We start from the raw sequence: 21,459 nt of genomic DNA, 5'->3' as shown, positions 1-21,459 counted from the left end.
CAGAGGAGCTGTCAAAGCAGTGCGCCTGCCTGGCATTAACAAGAAGACTTCACCGTCATGTGTGCAGGATCGCAAACACAACCTCAGCCATTCTTACCCCTACCTCTACAGAGGGATCTGTAGTTCACTCTCCTCCATTTTGTCACAGACATGGTTGCAACAAAAGAGTCATCAGGCTGCCAGACTGATAAAAGTAAGTGAAGATGGCAGATTGTAGATATATGAAGCCAAAACCACAAAAATGCAGCTGTGCACTGTGAGAGCCCTAGCCTTTAAAGCCACATGCAAATCACATGCTATGGATAAAAACATGTATTTATTTTTGTGGTGAAAAGGGGGGGATTCAAAAAGAAATATCTTCTTGTTTTCTATCCATCACATTCTGCTCTGGGAGTTTTCACTCATATTTGCTATCACAGGAAGGGCACAAAGGCGTGAAACTCTCCAGGCAATCCAATGTAGCCATAACAATGACATACCTTGGACAAAGGCTTCCAGTCAAATCCAGAGACGAGATGAAAGTCTTCCAGCAGATCTGTGGGGGAGAGAATATCTGTGTTTTTAAAGGCCACTTACTTCCAGGAGGTACGTTCTGGGACAGCACTTAATATTTTCCAGAATTTGAATTTCTGTAGTCTTATGTTACTGTATGTGTGCAAGTAACATCTCACCTCACCTCTCACCTATGATCTGAACCTCACAGTGCCTTCTTCCTTACCAAAAACCCACACATTGAAATCTACCTCTACCTTACATGTAAAAAAGTTCACTCCCCATAATTTCTATCCTTCTATTTCATTCTGTTGATGCATGTTCTTGCACATCATGTTGTTTTTGCACATTGCCTGTTGTTGTTTTGCACACTGCCTGTTATCTCTGTCTTTCTTTTATTATACAATTGTATTGCTGTTGTTTTTTTTGTACTACGTATCGTCCGAGAGCTAGCTAAATAGCATTTCATTATACCATATACCTGTATATGAGTATAGTGACAATAAACTTGAACTTGAACAATGCTCAATTCATTGAGAAGTCTTATCAAAGAAATAATTTAGCATTTTGTCCATTTTGTTATTTACTCTATAGTTTCCACAAGATGCTATTTACGTGGACTTTTAAAAGCTTCCAGTTCACCTACAGTAAACCAAATGTTTTAGGACTTTAGGAAGAAACCAAAGGAAACGTGCTAAATCATTTTTGCTCCGTTGAGGACCTTAGCTCCCTTGCTTGTTGTGATTTTCCATCAGTTTCATTTTCATCCCAAATTCTAAACATGACATCACTCTTCATAGTTCACCTTAATGATTTTTGAGTGGTGGGGGAATGATACTGGAGTTATGCCTTTACAAATACGACTTATTAAGGAGGAATGAGTCTCATGTGATTGTCATATGCAATTTGAGGAAAAAAAATACTGCTCCATTTTGAAAGGTGAAGAAAAAAAGAAAAGCCATTATATTAGTCTTTTTGAAATGCTCTTTTTATATTTTGAAGATTTAAATACTCATTCATTTTAGAGTTTGTTAGTGGTTGCGAAGGGACAGCTAAGTATCTCAGGATACAGTAGATGTATCCGTTATTCTGCTAATCTTATATTTCAATTCTGTGATAACCTGCTTCAAATTTTAGGACTTTCTAAGAGTTCTTTTTGCTTGGATTTTACAGAATGCTTCCAGTTTGTTTCTAAAAGACATTATGGCTACCCCTTCAGCGCAACCTTCTTTGTCAATGGTATCATGGCTACAAGGATTAGCTCTTGCTGTGAATACAGGTACTCCATAGGCTTCCAGCAGGGAAAACATGGCTGCTTCAGAGTTATTAATCTCCAGGGAGGACAGCCATGTTACAGGTAAGAAAAGGTGACAGCTTTTTATCAGTGCAAATATGCACTAATAATACAAATATTTTAACGAATCTACTCTTTTGATTACATTAATTGGTAAACACAAATACTGCAAAAGCTTAGATAAAAGCAAATGATATGTAGAGTATACAGACTTACAATTCTGACAAACTGTGATTCTGGTTTTGGCTTTAGAAACAATGCAATAAGGTCCATTATACAGTATATTTTAATACCCTCATTACTTCCACCTCATTTTATTTGTTACTAAATTCAAATTCCACAATGGGTCATTGAAGGAATATGTTGGAATGACTTTTATATAGAAATATTCTTACCCAGTTGTGTCCATGGTTAGTCCTGGAGACCAGTGTCCAGGAGGTATTAGAGGTAACCTCAAATGGTCAGTGACCAGAAATCAGGAACGTGGTCAGAGTTCACCTGGAATCAAAAACACAATGCCCCTCTAGGACTAGGGTTGTAGATCCCAGACACAAACAACTATTAAGACAGTGTAGAAAGTGATATAGTTTTCATGCTTGGTTAAAACTTAAAATTGTATATTTTCTATGTATTAAAGATGTGCAAGCACACGAAACTGGAAAAAGAACACTTGGAAAGCTGAAGGAAATGAAGAGGACAGCAATTTCTGCAGTGCTCCATCTGAGGAGAATTTGGAAAGCGGTGAGTACTTACCAATGCAATGGAAGAAAAACTGCAAACTGGGCTTTTAAAGATCAGCTGGAGCAGAAATTTTCAAGATCTTAATTATGATCATAAGGGCCTGAATACTGTAGCAGTTCAGTGCAAACTAAATTAAAAATTGCAATGCTAGGAAAATGTTTCTGAAGTGGTCCATTAGTAAAAGTCAAAGAGACTAATTAAAACAGAAGCTTCACCAGGCAAAGACACAACAGATGAGAGTGGAGGAAGAACGAGTAATTTGTATTTTGTCCTGATTAATGATTAAATACAGTATGTCATTTTTTCCTGATTAATCACAATGCCTGCATTAGTCATTTGAGCTTTGTGAGACAAGTCGGCAACATCTGCTTAATTAAATATTTTTGGCATTGGTCTAAGTAAATGAACGTCTCAATTTTGTTTCGTTTCACAGCAGTAGAACCAAAATTCAATTCAGTAGCAGCAGTGGCCAAACAGTGGTTTTTGTATTGGTTTTCTCCACAGCTGAAAAAGAATCATGTGTCTCCTCCCCTCTGTTCATCCCAGTAAAGAGAAGTGGCAAAAAGAGCAGAAGGTCATTGCAGGCCAGCAGAAGACATTATCAAGAGGCAGTCAGTGGGTCAACAGACGAAGACTGGCATTGCGCTACAGAAACAGGTGACTGCCGCAGGCAGAGGGAAGACGTTCAGAAGAAACGTTCAGAAGACATTAGTGCCCCTGCAGGTGAGGAGGCCTGCACTGAAGAAAGAACAAGTCTAGAGATGGCAGAGACTGTGTCCTCACAGCCTGGTAAAACACAGGAAGAAACCAATAGTTTAATTCCTGCCACAGCCATGCAAAAGACAAAATTAAAAAAACCAAAGAGTTTAAAACTTAAGAAGAAAAAAGATGAGCTCGAAAATGAAATAACACTGAACAGTAAGTAGCATTCTGATTTTTTACAAAAATAAAATAAAATAAAGCCCTCCCACTTCTGGGCAGTATTACATTTGTTAGCTTTTCCTTTATCTGTATTTTCACAATAATACAAATGCAAAATGAATTGCATTCTACACTGTCAGATAAAATACCTTTCAGATAATATATAGGAGATTAAAACAAATCTCCTTGTTGCTTTACCTATCTTTCAAATAGATCCTGACTGTTTAGTCGTTAAAGATCTCATGAATTCTGCTTGATAAGGCCTCAGAGATTAGAAAGAAGCTAACCTGGCAGGATGCTAACCTTTATATTGGCCAGTTTAAAATAATGTCCTTCTCATAGAATCAATTTTTAAATTGATTGCTGACTTTTAAATCTATGGTACTGACAGAAAGTATGGCATCTAACACTGCTTTTTGTACTCTTACCATTGAAAGAAAGTCAACAAGAAAGTGCAAAGGAGACTGAACTAGGGGGGCAGTTAAACAGAAACACACTCCATGATAAGCAAATTGGAATCACCTCTAAACCTGAAAACATCCCAGACCAGCAGAACTTGCTCAACAAAGATGGTAAGCAATGAAATTCTAGAAAAAAGTGTTTCTGGACAGAACCCCTGTCTAAAAATGTACACACATTCTAATTCAGACAAAGGAAAGCAATCTCAGGTATTGCGCCCATTGATCTTGATGACTGAGGGTGTTTCTCGAGTTCAAGAAATCAGAAGAGCCAGTGTTGTTGATGGGAAGGCCACCTAAAATGTAATTATTGTTTTGGAAATAGAGATGTTACGTGCAGGTTTGTGGAATGCCCAATATGCCTGAAAGACCAAAGAATGATCAAAGGGTAGCTTTAAAAATTGACTTTTGGATTAGAAGTCAGTTGAGACTAATATCTTGACTGAATTGCTAGGTACATGATTTACATACAATAAGTAGACAAGAGGAACTGTGCAAGAATAGCATCTAACCCTCCTCTCAAATTTCTGCTATAAACTTCATTATCTTAATAGCCTTCTGAGATATTAAAATAGCAAGTGTAAATATGAGACTAGTCCTTAATTAAAGAGTGTTGGACAAAGCACTCCAAAATCCTTAATGTTCTCATCCTAACTTCATCTTTAATGTCATAACTTTCTTCAATTCAGTGGAAAAGAGACAAAGATTGCAAGAGAAACTGTCCTCTGTGTTTTTCACTGAGAATTGTCCCTCAGATGTGGAGCTCAGTGACTCCAGTGACACAAGCGAATACAGTACAAGCTATTACACCATGCAGAGGATCAAGAGGCAGGAGAGTAGACCACTTGGCCAGCATGCAAATGGTAGGACATCTATTCATTCAGCAAATAAACTCTGTGATCTCAAGCTTGCATATTTAGTTGACACTTGGTTTGTCTCTCAACTCTGCATTCTGTTAGAATGTGCATATCTGCAAAACAGTTCAGATAATCATTATTGGTGGTTATTATAAACCAATGTCCCAGACTAAATGATTAACAAAACTATTTTATTCCCCCCACTCTCCTTTTCAAAGGTGAATTGCTTTTGCCATCTGTATATAGACACAATCATTCTGCCATGCTGGAAAGAAATGAAAGACCTTATAAGGGTTTTTCTTTGAAGGAAGGAGACACAGAAGTCAAGAGTTATTTGCAACCTCAGGATGAGCATCGCTCTAATGGAGAAGGTGAAAACAAGCTTACTGGCCCTCAGAATTTTAAGAATCACCCATCTGTAGAAAGCCAGCCTGATGGTACATTACCTCTATATATTGGTGACAAGGAACTTATCATACTGCAAGTGAACCATGAGATGCAGGACAAAGCTCAGTATCTAAGGAAACAGGTAATGTCAACCTGACAGCTGCTTCTTCTGACAGTAGTATTGTGTCAGACACCTTGTATGTGTCATCAGCTACAGATGCATAATGTATGTCAGATATCAGCAGTTGAGTATGGCTGGGCTTTTTTAGTACTGCCATGGGAGAAAAATGAAGATAAACCAGGATGATGCTGTAAGTGGTGTTGGTGGAACATGTAGGTGGCACTTTTCCCATTGGACCAGAATTTCAAAAATCTATACCCTAGTGGACGGGAAGTAGTGTAAACTAAGATCCTGACTGCTTGGTCATTAAAGATCTCATGGTACTCAGAACTCAGAGCAAGGACATTACAGCCAGTGTCCATGCTACTGTACATTGCACTATGGGTTTACACAATCTGGACTCCCTGAAGCTCCCTCTCAATACGATTGGTGAATTGAACTGGTGACTTAATTTCTCACTTCTCCACCTAATCTGCTGAGCAGTGGGGCTGATGCTGCCAGAGAATTGGCATAGACATACTGTAGCACATTATGGATCAGAGATAGATGAAGTGGGTTCATACATGCGAATCTCTCTACAACTAGAATTATTCTTCTTCAGTTTACTACTTTACTAGTTTACTTGAGTAAACTAGTTCCAGACCCAGTCGAGTAAAGAAGGAAGAAATAGTAGTGAAGTAAAAGTCATAGAAAGCATAACTGTACGTATTATGGCAAATCTGACCAACATATCCAAATTCAATTTCAACAGAGGCTTTCTCATCTCTAGAAAATACAGATGTTTGGTTCTGCGGTGACCTTCAAATACTGCAGGCCACGAGCCAAATAGTAAAAATGACATGGAAAAATAACAGGTTCTGATTAACTCTTCCAAAATTGTACACAAATCCATCTGGCCTATCATTACCTGCCAAGAATCCAGGGCTGATAAATGAGCTCGGGCGTACAGCCTTGTCACACAAGCAGTTGTTAGAGGAGAACGACAAATTCCACACTGTCAGGCTAGCTGACAAGAGAGTATTTAGGTTACTGATCAGTCAGTGCCAAGTATGTAGCCTTTCAAAGCCCCTGTAAATCCAACAGTCAGTGCCAGATCCATTACCATTATGAGTTATACATTCCACTGCTTCAGTTCATCTTCAACTACAGCAGGAGATCAAAGACTAATGTGATGATTGCCTTTATGACATTTATAAAAGTAAGACATCAAATGGTGAGTGAGATTTCTTATATGAATGAGCAGCACTGTGTTGGAAAAGATTTTGAGGAAAATAAAACTCAGCACACAAGATGCCAAGCTAGTTACAACTAGTCAGAGTAGAAGGAAACCATAAGAGAAGCACTTGAGGGAAGGGCCCTCAGTTTGCAGGAGAACCTACATTTGATTAAAACCCATGGCTTACATGTGTGAAAAAAATCTTAATGAATAGCGAGTAAGAATGCTTTGCCACTATCGATTTCTGAAACTTTGGTATATACAATGGTGGCAGAATTGCAGGAACTAGAAGTTTGTTCTCTGTTGCAGGTGGATGACATGGTCACAGTTTTGGAGGCCAGTGATTTAGTTGAACAGCTGGTTCTGAGAAACACAGGACTGACTGATGACTTACTTGGACGCCTCATAACGGCAATGATGAACAGCCCATCTGAAGTGGAGATGATAAACCTGAATCTGAACAGTATAGGACCTCCAGGAGCCCAACTTCTGTTAGACCTGCTCAAAGTCAAGCCAAAAGTTAAAGGCCTTTTGTAAGTCTAATAACAGAAGTACATAAATCTGATTAAATGTGTTAATGAATGTTGCAATGTGCACTTCCTGATTTGCATTGCTCTCTCTTAGATAAGAAAATATAGCTTCCAGATAAGATTGCTGATCATTCTCTACTGTGTGCTAAATTATTCTATGTACAATATAACAGTTAAGTTGTAGAATGATATTTTTAACTACTGTAAGTATTAAGATGGGCTCAAAGCATAGAGTGCTATGACATACAGTACTAGATGACAAGTGATTGAAAGTGATTACACATGTCGAAGAAAAGTCTTCACTCAGGTTAGGTGTGGTCAAGCAGAGTCCCTTTATACATGCGCATGGGGAGGATATAATCATGCAGATCTGAGAGCAGCCTCTCATACAGATCTGTGAGTAACCTCTCCACCGAGATGATAAATGCAATGAGTTTTATACAGCAAATTCACACAGGAAGCTCTTTCTAAGTTTCCATATTAGGAGTTGTTTTTTTCTCTCTACGAACATTTCTTTGTAATTGACCACATTCTTCTTAAGAAGCAGTTCTACCTTGCATACAGACAAAAGGAAGTATATAAATAAAAGGTATGAAATGAGCTAGACATCCTGCAGTTGTACCATTAATATCAAAATGTCAAATAATATGCTTGCAATTGTTCTTTCATACTGTTGCTGGGTAAAAAGCATTTTTTAAAGCCAACTAGTCACTATCTTATACACTTAAAAAAAGGTAAATGCTAAAATTCTTCCTCACACATTAGTTAAATGAACCTGAAACTATCATGAGAAAGCTCTTTGTTATTCCTCTTTCACATTATGGGATATTCTAGACTTGCTCAATAGTCATACACACAGAGCACAAACATGAAACTGACTATGATTCCAAGAGGCAAAACCAAAATATACATGATAAAAATAACTACCCATACCTGTAGCTGTATTTCAGATTTTTTTGTGTCTTGTCACCCCTAACCCAAACAGTTAGAATTGAGGTTTTTGCTGGAACAATAGGATAACTGGGTTATAATTCTTCTTTCAACAGGTTATTTGGAAATCAGCTTGGAGATGATGGTGTCTGCAAACTACTGACAGGTCTCACAGAACTCCAGATGGACAGAGAAGATGAGCTACTTAAACTCCAGCACTCGGGAGAGAGGAAGAACTTCACCTTATTGGAATTGGACATTGGTGGGAATAAGACCACCAGTAAAGGGCTAAGGGCTGTGGCCTCTTTTCTAACTCGGCATTCATTCCTACAGTATTTGGGTCTAGCCCAAAGCAATGGTGCAGATACAGAAGGATGGGAAGAGGTCTTTAACAGCTTGAAGACCAACAATTCAGTCAGCCACATAATCCTGGATGAAAACTGCTTGGGTGATGAAGGAGCAAAGCTATTTGCAGAGATGTTAAAATCTAATCAGAGCCTTTGTAAGGTTGATTTAGACAGTAATGGAATTGGGGAACGGGGTGCGCATGACATCCTTGAAGCTTTAATCAGCAGACGTGGATGCTCTCTGGAACACTTGAGTTTGGAAAATAACGTCATTGGTGATGAACTCTTAACAAAAATTCATGAGCAACTCAAACCTAAGTTTTTATAATGCTTTATAAAGTTGCTTTGTTTCAGAGCTTGTAGATCAACTATTTCAATTAAATAACAATACTAAAGTCAAATACAATTAGGTTTTACAAAATGTTTTACTTTTCATTGCCAACCATATCATTTGCACTGTACGACTTACAATACAGCTCTTCACTAGTCTAGTAATTTTCCATCAGTCAACATTCGTCCAGTCCATCACAAATTTAGGCAACATATTTTACTGCAGCCATACTAAAAAATGTTGTTTTACCAAAATGTGATACAAACTCAACAGTATTTCCTCCCACTTTGTCCATTCTTCACATATAAAAGATCACATAAAAAATATTGAATTTAACAATCCTTAAGTTTTAAGAATAAAGCAAAGCAAATGAAATGTCCTCTTTTATTTCTTGTAACTTTCTCATCTTCTCATTCACAAGTCAGTGAAATGAGAGGGTCTCCCTACTGTTTTTGGTTCTCTGACATTTATTCTGCACCTTCCACTGTTACAGACGAGACTGCTGTCACATAATACGGTCCTTCACGCATGTAAGTCCGGAGACGCAGATAATGTTGGTTTCCAAAGATTTCTGCTGTAGTTTTTGAATCTACAAGTGCTTTCACAAGTTCGTATTTGGCATCTTTTGACTCTTTATCGGGACCAGTAGAACGGTCTACAATAAACTCCACAAAACCTGGAGTGTCAATCATCTTCTTCTGACCCCATGGCTGGGAAGCCATCCCCTTTAATAAAAAAAAAACAGAACTGTTGTTAAAAAACAGCGATTTAGGCAGATTTAGTTAACATAAATTTAAACAACCACGTCAAGTCAAGTATCGATATTATTTTCAATATTCAGTTTAGAGACCTAGAAACAAAGCAATCAAGTCCTAAAAACATAATCCAAACAAGCTTTCAGCCTCTTGTGATCTTACATCATGGAGGGAGTTGGATATGAATTACTAAACAGTGCTGGGAGAATAATTTGCACCATATGATTTCACAACCATCTTTATCTATTACACTAAAGAAGTCATAGGTCTCCGATTCAATTTCTCATGGAAATGTTTTATAAGGGTACAAGCGTACCCAAGTGTAGCAAATTGAAAGAAAGAAAAAACTATTTTAAAGGGCTTCAAGGAAGGACAGTGTATACTCACAGTGAAGATCTTCAAGGCACTGCAATGGAGTTCTGGAAATGGCTGAGTACTGATGCTCTTGAGCATTTCCATGGGCTGGCTGGAGAGGGAATTGAACCAGGATTCTGTCAGTCCTAGAAGATCCTCTGTCTGCTGTTCTGCCTGGAAAAAACAAAAACATTTACATGATCACATACAGTATCACATTGGTAGCTAGGATTTACCAAGATTTCACTGGCTGCATCTGATAACATTCAGTTAGCAGTTCGTGTACAACGAAAGAGAACAAATTAACAGGGATCACCTGCTCATTAGCAGGGGTGTGTAAATGTTCCATATCCTCCTTTGTTGCGTGTCAGAGGCTGTTTATATTTAGTCAATGGTGTGACAGTTTTATAGATGCTGTATATATTAATCTATAGATTAATGGATTAGTTTTGTTAGAGGATTCTTCCTTTTTGACTGCCCATAATCTATGTGGTTTTTATTCCGGACAAAGCAACTTTTATTTAATTATAAAATATTCACACAAATCTGAAAACATGCACTAGCTATTCTAAGCACTTAAATTTCACCCTAAACCCTTTGATGTAAAATGCACCAAAATATTTTACCGGTAACGTGAGGAGTAAAGCTATTGCCTCCAAACTGCGAACACGCAGCTCTGTCGTTGCATTTCTTGCCACATTACTCATTCTTTTCAAAACATCCTGAAATTTTTCACCTGTAAAATAAAATGAAGAATGAACAGTTAAAATTATACTGAATTGTTAATATCACTCTACAAGAGCACAGTCTGAAAAAGAATCTTTCTATATTCTTTAATGTTATTAATCAAATGTTTGTTCTAAGAACAAATGCATTATGGGGAAATGCCAGTAGTATTCAAATGGTATTTGAATATAATCAATTTAAATGCCAGTTGGATATTGTCAATCACTGTCTTGTATGCACAATTTTCTGGAAAAATGTTGAAAAGGCTTTACAGTTTTCTAAACAGACTTATGAAAACACCTTAATTACGTGGATCGTACAATGGGTTTTAACTAATTTTGCTACTTTAGAATCACCTAAATTCTACTATAGGAGTGTTATAAAAAACTGATCAATGTCATATTTACGGATTCATGAAATACTTTGGGACGTACAGTACAGATGTCATTATTTACATATATAAAAATATCATTGTTATCTCCACCTTTGGGAATGTTTTCAATACCAACAGCATTGCTCTTTACCTGTTTTTTGTAGAACTTGTTTTCCTTCTATATTTGAGCCCAGGATTCCAAGGGTGTCCAGTGCCACCCCAATCATTGTAGGGTCCTGTCCCACTGCCATTTCAAATACTTTTTTTAGAAAGGCAGGGTAGCACTCACAGATTTGCTGGGGACTGTCCATGATTGCCAAGTTTCCAAAAAACTTCACCAGACCTAGTGCAAACACAAAAGCGACAGAGCAAATCTTCATTGAGAAGATGGTGCTGTAACTTTTGGAGAGATACTATCACTTTTCTTGTCACCCAGGATTGTGGATACAAGTAGAGGAAATTAGGTTTCTCTGTATTGCTGCTGGGCTTGCTCTCCTCCATGACAGGGTGAGGAGCGGAGCTTGGCAATCAGGGAGAACCCTGGAGTAGAGTCGCTTCTCATCTGGATCAAGAGGAGCCAGTTAAGGTGGGTTGGGCATCTGGTGAGGATGTCTCCAGGGCACCTCCTATTGAAAGTGTACCAGGCATGGCCCACTGGGAAGAGATCAAGGCTTATCCCACTTAGTTAGAGGAACTGGAGAACTGTTGCTGGGGAAATGGAAGTCTGGTCGGCCTTGCTCAGCCTGTTACCACCACACCCCCCGTATCAGTAAGTGTTTAGAAAATGAAATGTGGTGAGATACCATCACTGTTAGCAAAGAGAAGAAAGTCAGCAACATCTGTTTTCAAATACTCACAACTGGATATGAGTGTATGATGAGGATTTACTGTGTTATTAACTCCATGAGAAGTATTAAGGTGACAATAGAATCTTTACCTGGTAAGTAGAACCCGGAGAAAGGGTCTGATTCTGCTCCAGTGATCATGTTTGAGATTTTATCCACAATTCCTTGCTGTGCAAGGTACTGTCTTCCATGCTGACTCTGGGCTAGTGTTGTTACCATCTCAATTGCTGTAGCCCTAAAAAAGAAAATAATATTCACACAAATGGACTAACCTACTGTAGCATTTTGGATATCATCTCCTATCATAAAGCCACTTGTTCCTTCTAAGGCCTGCAGCATCCTGCAGCCAATCCTGCCAAGCATAAAAGCATAAAATTGGAATATACTCTAGAGAGCAATAACTTTGGAAGTATTTAAAATGTATTATTTGGGTCTAGAAGAAGGGCACTTTCTATACACAGTTTACATGCTCAACATTCACATAGGTTTTCTCTGGGTGTTCTGATTTTCTCCCACCTTCAAGACATGCTGGCTGAATTGTTTCTCTAAATTTTCCCTGTGGGTGTGCACATGCCATGAGTGAACTCACAATATGGTCCCACCTTGTACCATATACAGTACTTCTGGGATAGGCCAAGAACTGCTTGAAGTGGCTTTCTGATAATGACTGAACAGATGAATGGGTTCTCCAGCCTTAAAAATGAAAAACCTGTGATTTAAGTGATTACATATAATTTAAAGAGAACATTTAACATCTAACGTAGGATCTCAGTAATAAAGTTAAATGTTAGTGGCTTTCACATTTGCTACGTACTACTTGAACTGCAGACTTTTGTAGATGTTTTTTGGATTAAACGCTTATATAATTACAAAGCATAAGGTCAATAATGGAAAACAGTTTCCCCTTTAAAAAAGAAAGTTCTGCTTGTGTAGATGTGGTTAATAATGTCACTCTTCATCTTCTGTTTCTGAACTCACCTGACCAGAATGTCATCGCCTGTTAATTCTCCTATCAGCTGGGAAATAAAGCTACTGTTTGCACAGTAGCCCAGAGAGACCGGGGAGACGGATGATATTTCAACCACAAGCTACAAAATAAGGAAAAACCAAGCCAAAAATAAACAAACTGGAAAATGTATTTGCTTTTCATGTCTTTGCTTTTCAGAACTTAAAAAAGGCAAAACAAAAGCAAAGTTTCAGCCTCTCTTTTGGTTGAAAAATGTTGCATTAGGCAAAAAAAAAACAAGCATTACCAAATTCATAATAGTTTCATTTTGGCTTACTAAAGCATCCAGTATTTTTGGTTTTCTTTTACTCTCCGTAAAAAATAATGAAAAAATCATACCTCATAAACTCTGTATCGCACCACATCACTTGTGGCCATCACATCTTTTAAGTATTTCAGCAAGTTGCCCATAAATAAAGCATCCAGTCCTGCCTTTGTCTGAGCCATTTTGGAAAGTGCTTTTATAGCCTGAACAAGCAAGAAAAAAACTTAACTAAACTGACAGCACTGATTGAACATGCTTCAACAAAAATATATTTCCTGAAACACCAAAAAAACATCTGTGACACATGTGAATAAATCTAAATTAGTATTTTCAATATTCAGGACAAAAGGTACCTTGCTATATCACAACCAAAGAGGATTAAGCTAGAAAAAGCAGGGCCTTACCTCTTTAGCAACAGATATTTTTTCTCCTCCAATACAATTAATGATCTGTTTGACAAGCTCTTGGCTATTGAGAATTTCAGTTACAGCCTCTGGATGTTCAACAATTCTTCCAATCTTAGGAAAAGCAGTAGCATATAAAGAAACATGAATAACAATGAGCAGAACACAACTCCCTCTTCAATTACTATAAGAATTTACTGTGTGACTATTTTTGTCTCAAGCTGGGGTGAGTTTCCCAAAAAACGATGAATCTTAGAGATTAGCGAGCAACTTTACGATGTACGTACGTAATGTACGTGCTACTTTTTCGAGTGTTCCCCAAAACCCCTCTTAATCGATCGTAACGCGAGTATAAAGTACTTCTTTGTTAAACCCGCCCCTGAAGTCGCTTAGCAAAAAGATTCAATACTTTCATTATATGGTGTCGTTTTTGGTCCTTCAGTGGGATGAAATAAAGTTATGAAAAGGAATATGAAGTAAACATGACATTATAATTTAACAACCAATTAAGCGAAAGCGTATAGATAGGCACAAAATCATACACCTAATGTCTCTAAGACAAAGGAAAATAAAGGACTGACATGCTGTAAAAGAAAATCAAGATCGACTGCCTGGACGGTGTATGCGTGGTGGTTTTGGCGTGTTGCTATTGAATCACCGTGTTTCTTGAGAAAATACTGCTGTTATTTATAGTTATTGGGTGTATTGGAACTACATTTTAATTGGTCTTATTAACATGACATCTGGAAAAATTAACTACTAAGCTTGGCATGTGTCACTCAACAAATACAGGACCTATAATAAAAATTAAAAACAAGTAGGTCTAAGCATTACCGTCAACAATCACGACAGAACATAAAACGGTAATTGAACTTTAAATATAAATAAATATTAGGTCCAATTATTTAATTTAAATAATGCATTATTATATTTCATCATGAAAATCATATCATCTAGACAAGTATAAATCTTAGCATTTAGATGTATTGTATTAAATGTATTGTAACGGACTGGGCATGTGCCCTCACCGCTCCCACCCCAGTTCGTCCCGCCACCACATGGGATCGAACCCGGGACAGGGTGGCCAAACTCCCTGTTATGCGTAGGGGCACATTCGTTACAAAATAACACATTTACAAATACAAATAGAGGAGAAAATACAGATAAAAGAAAGAAAACATAAACAGAGCAAAAAAACAATTAACTGCCAGCGGTAATGAGGTAAATATTTATGTAAGCAAGTTATATTTTTACATATATCAAGTGTTTTCCTTGCTTTAGCATTTTTCATGTTCTTTATAGAATTGAAATAGCATTTCAACTCAAAAGTACTAAAAGAGGGAGTATTATTGGACCATTTGACTTATGGATATGAAATGTACCCCGAATGATTAATAAATTAATTACTGTATAAATAAATGTTCTTTTGCCAAATTTCCTCTTACATAGTACAACAAAATTTCAAAATCCTTAATATAAAATCCAAGTATTCTAAATTTCCAGAGAATTTTCATGAAGCGAATTTAATGTGCTCTGTCGGGCGATCTTGGTCTGTAAGGTTGGCGCAAGAGGTGATAAACGAGTGGGTTGGGGAGCACGTAGATTACGAAGGAATTAACTGGATTTTGGGAAATTAACACTCGATCTTAAAACCAGGTTTATGATGTTCTTAGCGCTACGATGCTTTCGGGAAACTCACCCAAGAAAAGGAATAGGAAGCGGCTCAGAGAAACACTTTGGTTTAGGAACAGTCATGCCTGGATCTCATGGCAAAGTGTGAAAAAGTAATATGCTGACACAAAATCAAGCTGGGAGAAATCTAGTTCTCTGCCTAAGCAGTTGCAATGCCCATGGAAGAAAGGACAAAAAAGTGAACGCAGAATAGAAATCCTCCCAAAGCAATGTGGAACAGCTAACTGTTTTGAAAGGATATTTAAAAGGCTAGAAAACGCCTTAAGTAGGACACTTTCTAGTTGTTTTCTTGTCAATGCTAGCTGAATGATACCTACTTGTGTCATCGCCAGTATTTTAACCAGGTCATCTGGGTGATTTAACCCGCACTGAAGTTCGGTTTTTAAGTTCTGAGCCAGGATAACGGGGTCTAGGGCCTGCAGGATCCGGCTGAGGATGGCCCCACAAAGCTCAATCTGTTCTCTGCACAAGGAGAAAACTCGTCAGTATCGCATAGCAAAAGCACGAACCGAGAGGAGCACCCAAACATCCTGAATGAGGACGTTTCTAGATTATACAAGACAAATGTCTGATCACGCGTTTTCTGATTTTCAAGGACAAACTGGCGAAACAAAGTGCACAAGCGTTGTCCAAATCTCAAAATGAAATGTTCAAGAAGCATTTCCGCATTAGTTCTACATTCAGTGAGTCTACTTTCAAAGACGGAATCGTTTTCCCTTATTAGTCAGTACTGTATGACTATTCATTAAGGGAATTGTAAAAGCACGTTTATCGAAACGCAGAATATAAAGTCACGCTAAATAACGGCATTAATCCGCAGCACAACACATGTATTTTTAAGTTTAAAAAAACAATGGCTACTTAAAAAACAATTCTAAGTAAAATTACATTATTGGTATGCTAGTGACGAAAATAGTCTAACATGCATATAAATAAAGTGATACATTTTATTAAAATACACAAAGAAAAAGGCGCAAACAATTATATTAGCATTTATTTTTAAGAAAAAAAAGAAACTCATTTTGAAAGCTATGTATATGGAATAAATGGTCTTTTCTTAAACGTGTTAGTCTGCCTCCAAGCGCATAAAATTACTTTCTGTAAAACTCACATATTTATTATCTTTCTGTGTTTTGCACTCTTTGGTGAATTCTACCTCACATATTGTCTTGACTCAGCAATCTCAAAACATACAGTAGGTCTTACAAACCTGTCATTAGTGTTGAGGAGTGAAAAAATAACTTCTAATCGTAAGCCATTCACGGTCTCCCCTAGTATGTTTAAAGGTATTGCTAATACAGCCGTTTTTAAATTTCTTAATTCTTCAAGAGGCTCATCTAGCCCCGAAAGCTCTGACAACAATCCCTCTATGGAAGTCGCCATCTTGCAAAATGACAAGTCTCGTTAACGGTAACATATCGCGACAGGAAATTTAGTTCCCTTGGAAACTGGTGAGTGTGTACTGTACGTATGGAGCGTATGTAGTAAAGTTTCCCGGTTGCCTCTAAAAGTATCCTTGTTAATTTTGAATAATTGGTAATAATAGTCTTCAAATGCATTATATTACAAGTAACTGACTAAGTGAAGAATTCATTGTCACCACAACTAACATTCTGTCATTGCTCTGAACGTCAAATTACAAAAATTAGTTTGAGCTGAAAGATAAGGAAGTATCTGCAAGGACAAACCAGCTCCGACAATATGGTGGTATTATGCTGATGATGATCATTAAGATCATTAAGAATCATAAGAAAAATTACATAATAGAAGCAATTAGTGTTCTTTTTGTAGTTTGAGGTGTGCCAACGCTAGGTGGCGCGAATAGACTGGACACAACTTCAATGTGATAAATATCATATACGGTATTCACAAAGGTTATTCTGGTTACCAGCACAAAGCTCTTTTTATTTTTGGTCAAAAAATCAAATTTGAACATCTAACGGGGATTTACATGTGTAATTTAGATGTTTATAACTTTTACGCTGATTATGTTATTTTATTTAATCTTTTGGATGTTTCGTCCCAAAGTCGTTCCTGAACTCACTTGTTGAATTTCTATTTTTTTTCAATATAAATAAAATCTTTGTAATGTTAAAGACTTTAAATGTAAGATAATTTGAAACTACACTCTAATTGAAGAAAGAACTTCATTAATGGAATCAAACTAAATTAAATTAACGTAAGGTTATCTCAATTTGTAAATAAGAAACTGGTAACATGGCAAACACTTGTTTTTAAAGAGTTGTTGTCATATTAAATACGACAAATAAAGATACATTTTAAATAAAGATAAATTAGTAACGTCCTAATGAGGCCAAAAATAGTATTTCAAGTTAAGTTCTAAATTCTAGGCAACTGTTTTGAGACGTAACGTTGTTGTCGGTGTACTTCATTTAAGTTACGGTGTGTAATCAAGACGTTATACACATTTCTGTATAATTTTAGTAATGACACTCGTCCAAACAGTTCATCAGTCCAGTACATGGCTGGTCTTTTGCTAATTTTTATCAGCAATATTCTGAAACAATCCATTGATTTTACAGTATGTATCATAAGAATGGTCCCCAAGTAAATATACATTCTGCTTTCACCATAAAGTCCCCATGAAGTTAGAAAATTGGTTTGATGGAACTGAAACATTCCATGGAGTAGACTTACTTCATATGAGTCTGCCAAATTCCTGAATGATCCCTGCTTAACTGGCTAAGTGTAATGTGAATCTTGTAGTGCCATGCTACCTGGGGCATTTCACACAGAAGGCAGTGTGTGTTTCATTGATAAAATAACTGTGGGAAGAATAAGACCCCCTCACCCTTCTAGAGTATAGATTTCATAGACTTGATAATGTCATCCAAGCCATCCTGTTTTTTTATGTAATTTGCTTCATGAGCTGTGTTTTATCTAAAATGTCCCAACAAGTTTTATGTTTTTTAATGCCAAGTACTATCTAAGATGCAGGGCAATAAATATTTGATGTAATAAGTTCATAACATGGCATCCAAATTTGAGCAGGGTATTTTCAATGGGTGACAGAAAATCTGAATGTTGCATTTTCAAGTATTCAGGTATTTCAAGTAATCAGAAGATGGGGTGCCAGAAACCCACGACAGGTCAACCGTATTCATCGGCGAAATGCGATGTTCTAAATAGTACAGCCATGCAGCCACATTTAGCCAGAGCTAACAGAGCTAATTCATTTGCACCCAGAATTATTTTAGTTAGCATTGCTATATATTATTTTCATTATTTATTGAGTACCTGTACCCTTCTTTTGACAGCATAACCATCTTTTCACCAGGACTCAGAAGCTAAGCAAGACTGTTCCTGGTCAGTACTTGGGTAGGAGACTTCCAGGATGAACAAGTTTGCATCTGTTGTTGCTGGACCAGTAGGTGGTGGTCTTCATAATATTATAACAATGTAGAAATTCATAATTATAAACTTCTCTTTAAATATAGCAAGTCTTTGAATTGCAGTCAGCTCACGACATTGTGCAATTTATTTAGCTACTATAATGCCTCTGGGAAATGTGGCATTTGGCTAGCAATCTTTTGCTAACAAGCCTTCAGGCCAAGAATTGCCAGACTAATATAAAACAAATAACCTTTTTCGCTGCTACAGTGCTGCCAACGTTTTAGCCACAATTATTTTTTTTGGGCCTGAGACCAGAACTTTGGCCAAGCATGTCTCCTGTCTCATGTCTTCTCATCAACAAAGGGTGGTTAGTGAACATGACCCTGATTGGCATTCCTGTACATGCAGGCAAATTATCAACAGCTGGGAAGCTGTGGCAAACACAAGATTGCCCTGGTGAGAACTCCCTCGCACATTTTGCAGATCTTCTCACCCTTGACGTAGTTTGTAAAATTGTAAACTTCGTTATTAATAAAATCAACACAGGCTTCTATAACAGGATGAAATTGGCTTGCATCTTTTGATTCACACTCCACTTCCTACGTAAGCTGCAGCTAAATCCCCAAATGGCCTTTCAATATGGTGTGCTGCAGTAAAATCATGCTTATTAGAAACAATGCTCTGTGTATGCCAAGATCTACACATGTAAATGGCTATTTAATGAAGTCCAAAATATATGTAATCTGAAAAGTGATACTGAAGAAATCCCCCATGCTCTGTCTTCTTTTTGGACACAGTTTAGTTTGTGGTTTCTTTAATTCATTGTTAACCTAAGGAAAGTTGTGGCATTCTTCTCCTTATGAAATGTAATAGCCTGTTTTAATGTTTGATAATATTTGGCCAGCTAGGGATGCAAAAGCAATGCTTTATGTCATAGGTTCTCTATTACAAATCAGTTACTGTTTAGTGATCTGTAAGGAATGGTTTTTAATACAGCATCGAAAGCCCCATCAATTACGCCTACAGTACAGCAAATACATTAATAAATTTCTTTTGGCTTGACTATTTTCCACAGCCTGGCTTAGAAGCCTTCAGGGGGCATAATCAAACATTAAGACATAGACTGGGAATCAGGCCTGTCTTTGATTATGTTGCTAAATATGTTAGATATTGTTCTAAATGGAAACTAAGGTGGCAGCAAACTGAGGCTGGGTATGAGTGAAACCAGGCCTCCACGACCAAAGGAAGACATGAATGATACAGTATATGAAACACAGTTAATGTATGTTTGCCAGTCCTCCAGATTTCTTTTTTCATTTATTTGTGTTCTTGGGGGGCGGCATGGTGGCGCAATAGTTAGCATTGCTGCTTTGCTGCCTTGCAGCACTGGGGCCATGGGCTTCAGTTCTTGGGGTGCTTGTGTGGAATTTATATGGCCTTCCCATGCTTGCGTGGGTTACCACCAGCTCTAGTTTCCTCCCACTGGTTCATTGGCTTCTGGTGAAAATTGGCCATGGTGCTAGTGCGTGCACTTTTGTGTCTGTCTGTGCCCTGTGATGCCCTGGTGTCCATTTCAGGGTTTATCCTGTCTTGTGCCCATTGCTTGCCAGAATAGGCTTCGGCTTCCCCTTAACCCTTTATTGGATAAAGCTCTGTATTCTTGTGCTCTGTGTACAGCAATGATCCAAAAACGTCTGTATGAGGCCAGAGACCCACACACACATCAGAGTCATTCATCTTTTCATTTCCACAGTGATTTACAGGAGAGTTAATTGACTGGAGGAGCGATGCTTTTACTGACATCAATGCGAGCCTGAATGCATCAGTGAGGTTGCAGAGAGAGCACTGACTTTGTGCTGCTTCTTAGGGAATAATAATTATAATTAATAATTGCTTACACTTATATAGTGCTTTTATGGACACTCCACTCAAAGCACTTTACAGATAATGGGGATCCCCTCCACCACCACCAATGTGTAGCATCCACCTGGATGATGCGACGGCAGCCATAGTGCGCCAGAACGCTCACCACATATCAGCTATCAATGGGGAGGAGAGCAGAGTAATGAAGCCAATTCATAGAGGAGGATTATTAGGAGGCCATGAGCGGTAAGAGCCAATGGGCAATTTGCCCAGGACACCGGGGTTACACCCCTATCTCAGACACTAGCAGCGATTTACATGACACAGGCTCCAACTCACTACTCCTGGGCCAAAGGGCAAAATCTCCACCTGGAGCTAGTGACCTTCCCATTTTGGTTGCCCTGGAGCAATGCTCTGTGGATATTAAGTAGTGCTTACTCTTGGTCTCAGTCACAGCAGGTACATTTCCAAAAGTTTTACATGCATCCTCACGCCAATACAAACATGGATTCTGAAGAATTTCAACATACAAATACTTACATAAAGTAACATTCATTATTACGTTTCTATAGAAGAAGGAATATTTTTCACATGCCAAAAATCATCAGTGGTACTGTACAGTATGTCAATTAGGTTGTATTCAAAAGGCCAAACGATTTTATAATTCAGGGAATTCCAGTGCAAAATGAATTAAGAGAAAAAAAGGTGAAGGAATCACTTTTTTCCAATTAAGCACAAAGAGAAACCACTCTAGTAAAAGTGCAAGGTTTGCCTGTGGAGGGTGGAAGAGTGTGTGCATTCCCATTTAAGTATGGAGAAAAGCTCCCTTGCCTTTCCCCAGATTGTACTATAGGTTGGGAAACTGTTTAAATCTTTAGATCTAATGCAGCAAATTCACTTCATTATTCACTGAAGACAGGTCATGGTTGCACTTGTATCTTGCCACATTTAAAAAATGTCTAGTGATGATCGCTTTTGCTTGGCTGTTGTTACAGTTGCCTTATTGCCATTATTTATATCAAAAAGAAAATACTGCAAACTACATCTCCTGCATCCAGGTCTCTTTAGTGACTTGAGATCCTCAGGGACCCTTTTACAGGACAAGCAGTCCTTGCAGGAATTGGACAGAGTCGATGGTAAACACCATTTAAAAAAGCAATATGTTGTCTTAAATTTCATTGCTGCGTTTAGGAGATT

The 21,459-nt window shown here is 37.7% G+C and overlaps 2 protein-coding genes across 2 annotated transcripts; one reads left to right on the top strand and one right to left on the bottom strand.

Annotated features, from left to right (window-relative positions):
* Positions 1–401: 401 nt before the first annotated feature.
* On the top strand, positions 402–9,000 carry LOC102685891 (glutamate-rich protein 3). Its single transcript, XM_069183147.1, has 9 exons — positions 402–585; positions 1,666–1,849; positions 2,424–2,527; positions 3,032–3,445; positions 3,886–4,020; positions 4,596–4,769; positions 4,982–5,292; positions 6,797–7,020; positions 8,064–9,000. Exons 1-9 carry the CDS (start codon positions 471–473, stop codon positions 8,620–8,622), a joined length of 2,220 nt encoding a protein of 739 aa, XP_069039248.1. The 5' UTR covers positions 402–470; the 3' UTR covers positions 8,623–9,000.
* Positions 8,701–16,448, bottom strand: psmd5 (proteasome 26S subunit, non-ATPase 5). The gene is made up of 10 exons (XM_006640536.3): positions 16,256–16,448; positions 15,363–15,507; positions 13,354–13,467; positions 13,024–13,152; positions 12,657–12,766; positions 11,771–11,913; positions 10,985–11,176; positions 10,361–10,470; positions 9,768–9,908; positions 8,701–9,350 (listed from the first exon to the last, which is right to left on the bottom strand). Exons 1-10 carry the CDS (start codon positions 16,426–16,428, stop codon positions 9,093–9,095), a joined length of 1,515 nt encoding a protein of 504 aa, XP_006640599.2. The 5' UTR covers positions 16,429–16,448; the 3' UTR covers positions 8,701–9,092.
* Positions 16,449–21,459: the final 5,011 nt, after the last annotated feature.

This window comes from Lepisosteus oculatus, chromosome 24, assembly GCF_040954835.1.
Source record: "Lepisosteus oculatus isolate fLepOcu1 chromosome 24, fLepOcu1.hap2, whole genome shotgun sequence".
NCBI lineage: Eukaryota > Metazoa > Chordata > Actinopteri > Semionotiformes > Lepisosteidae > Lepisosteus > Lepisosteus oculatus.
The sequence above is the reverse complement of the archived record's forward strand: the minus strand, read 5'-3'. Positions and strand labels throughout refer to the sequence as shown.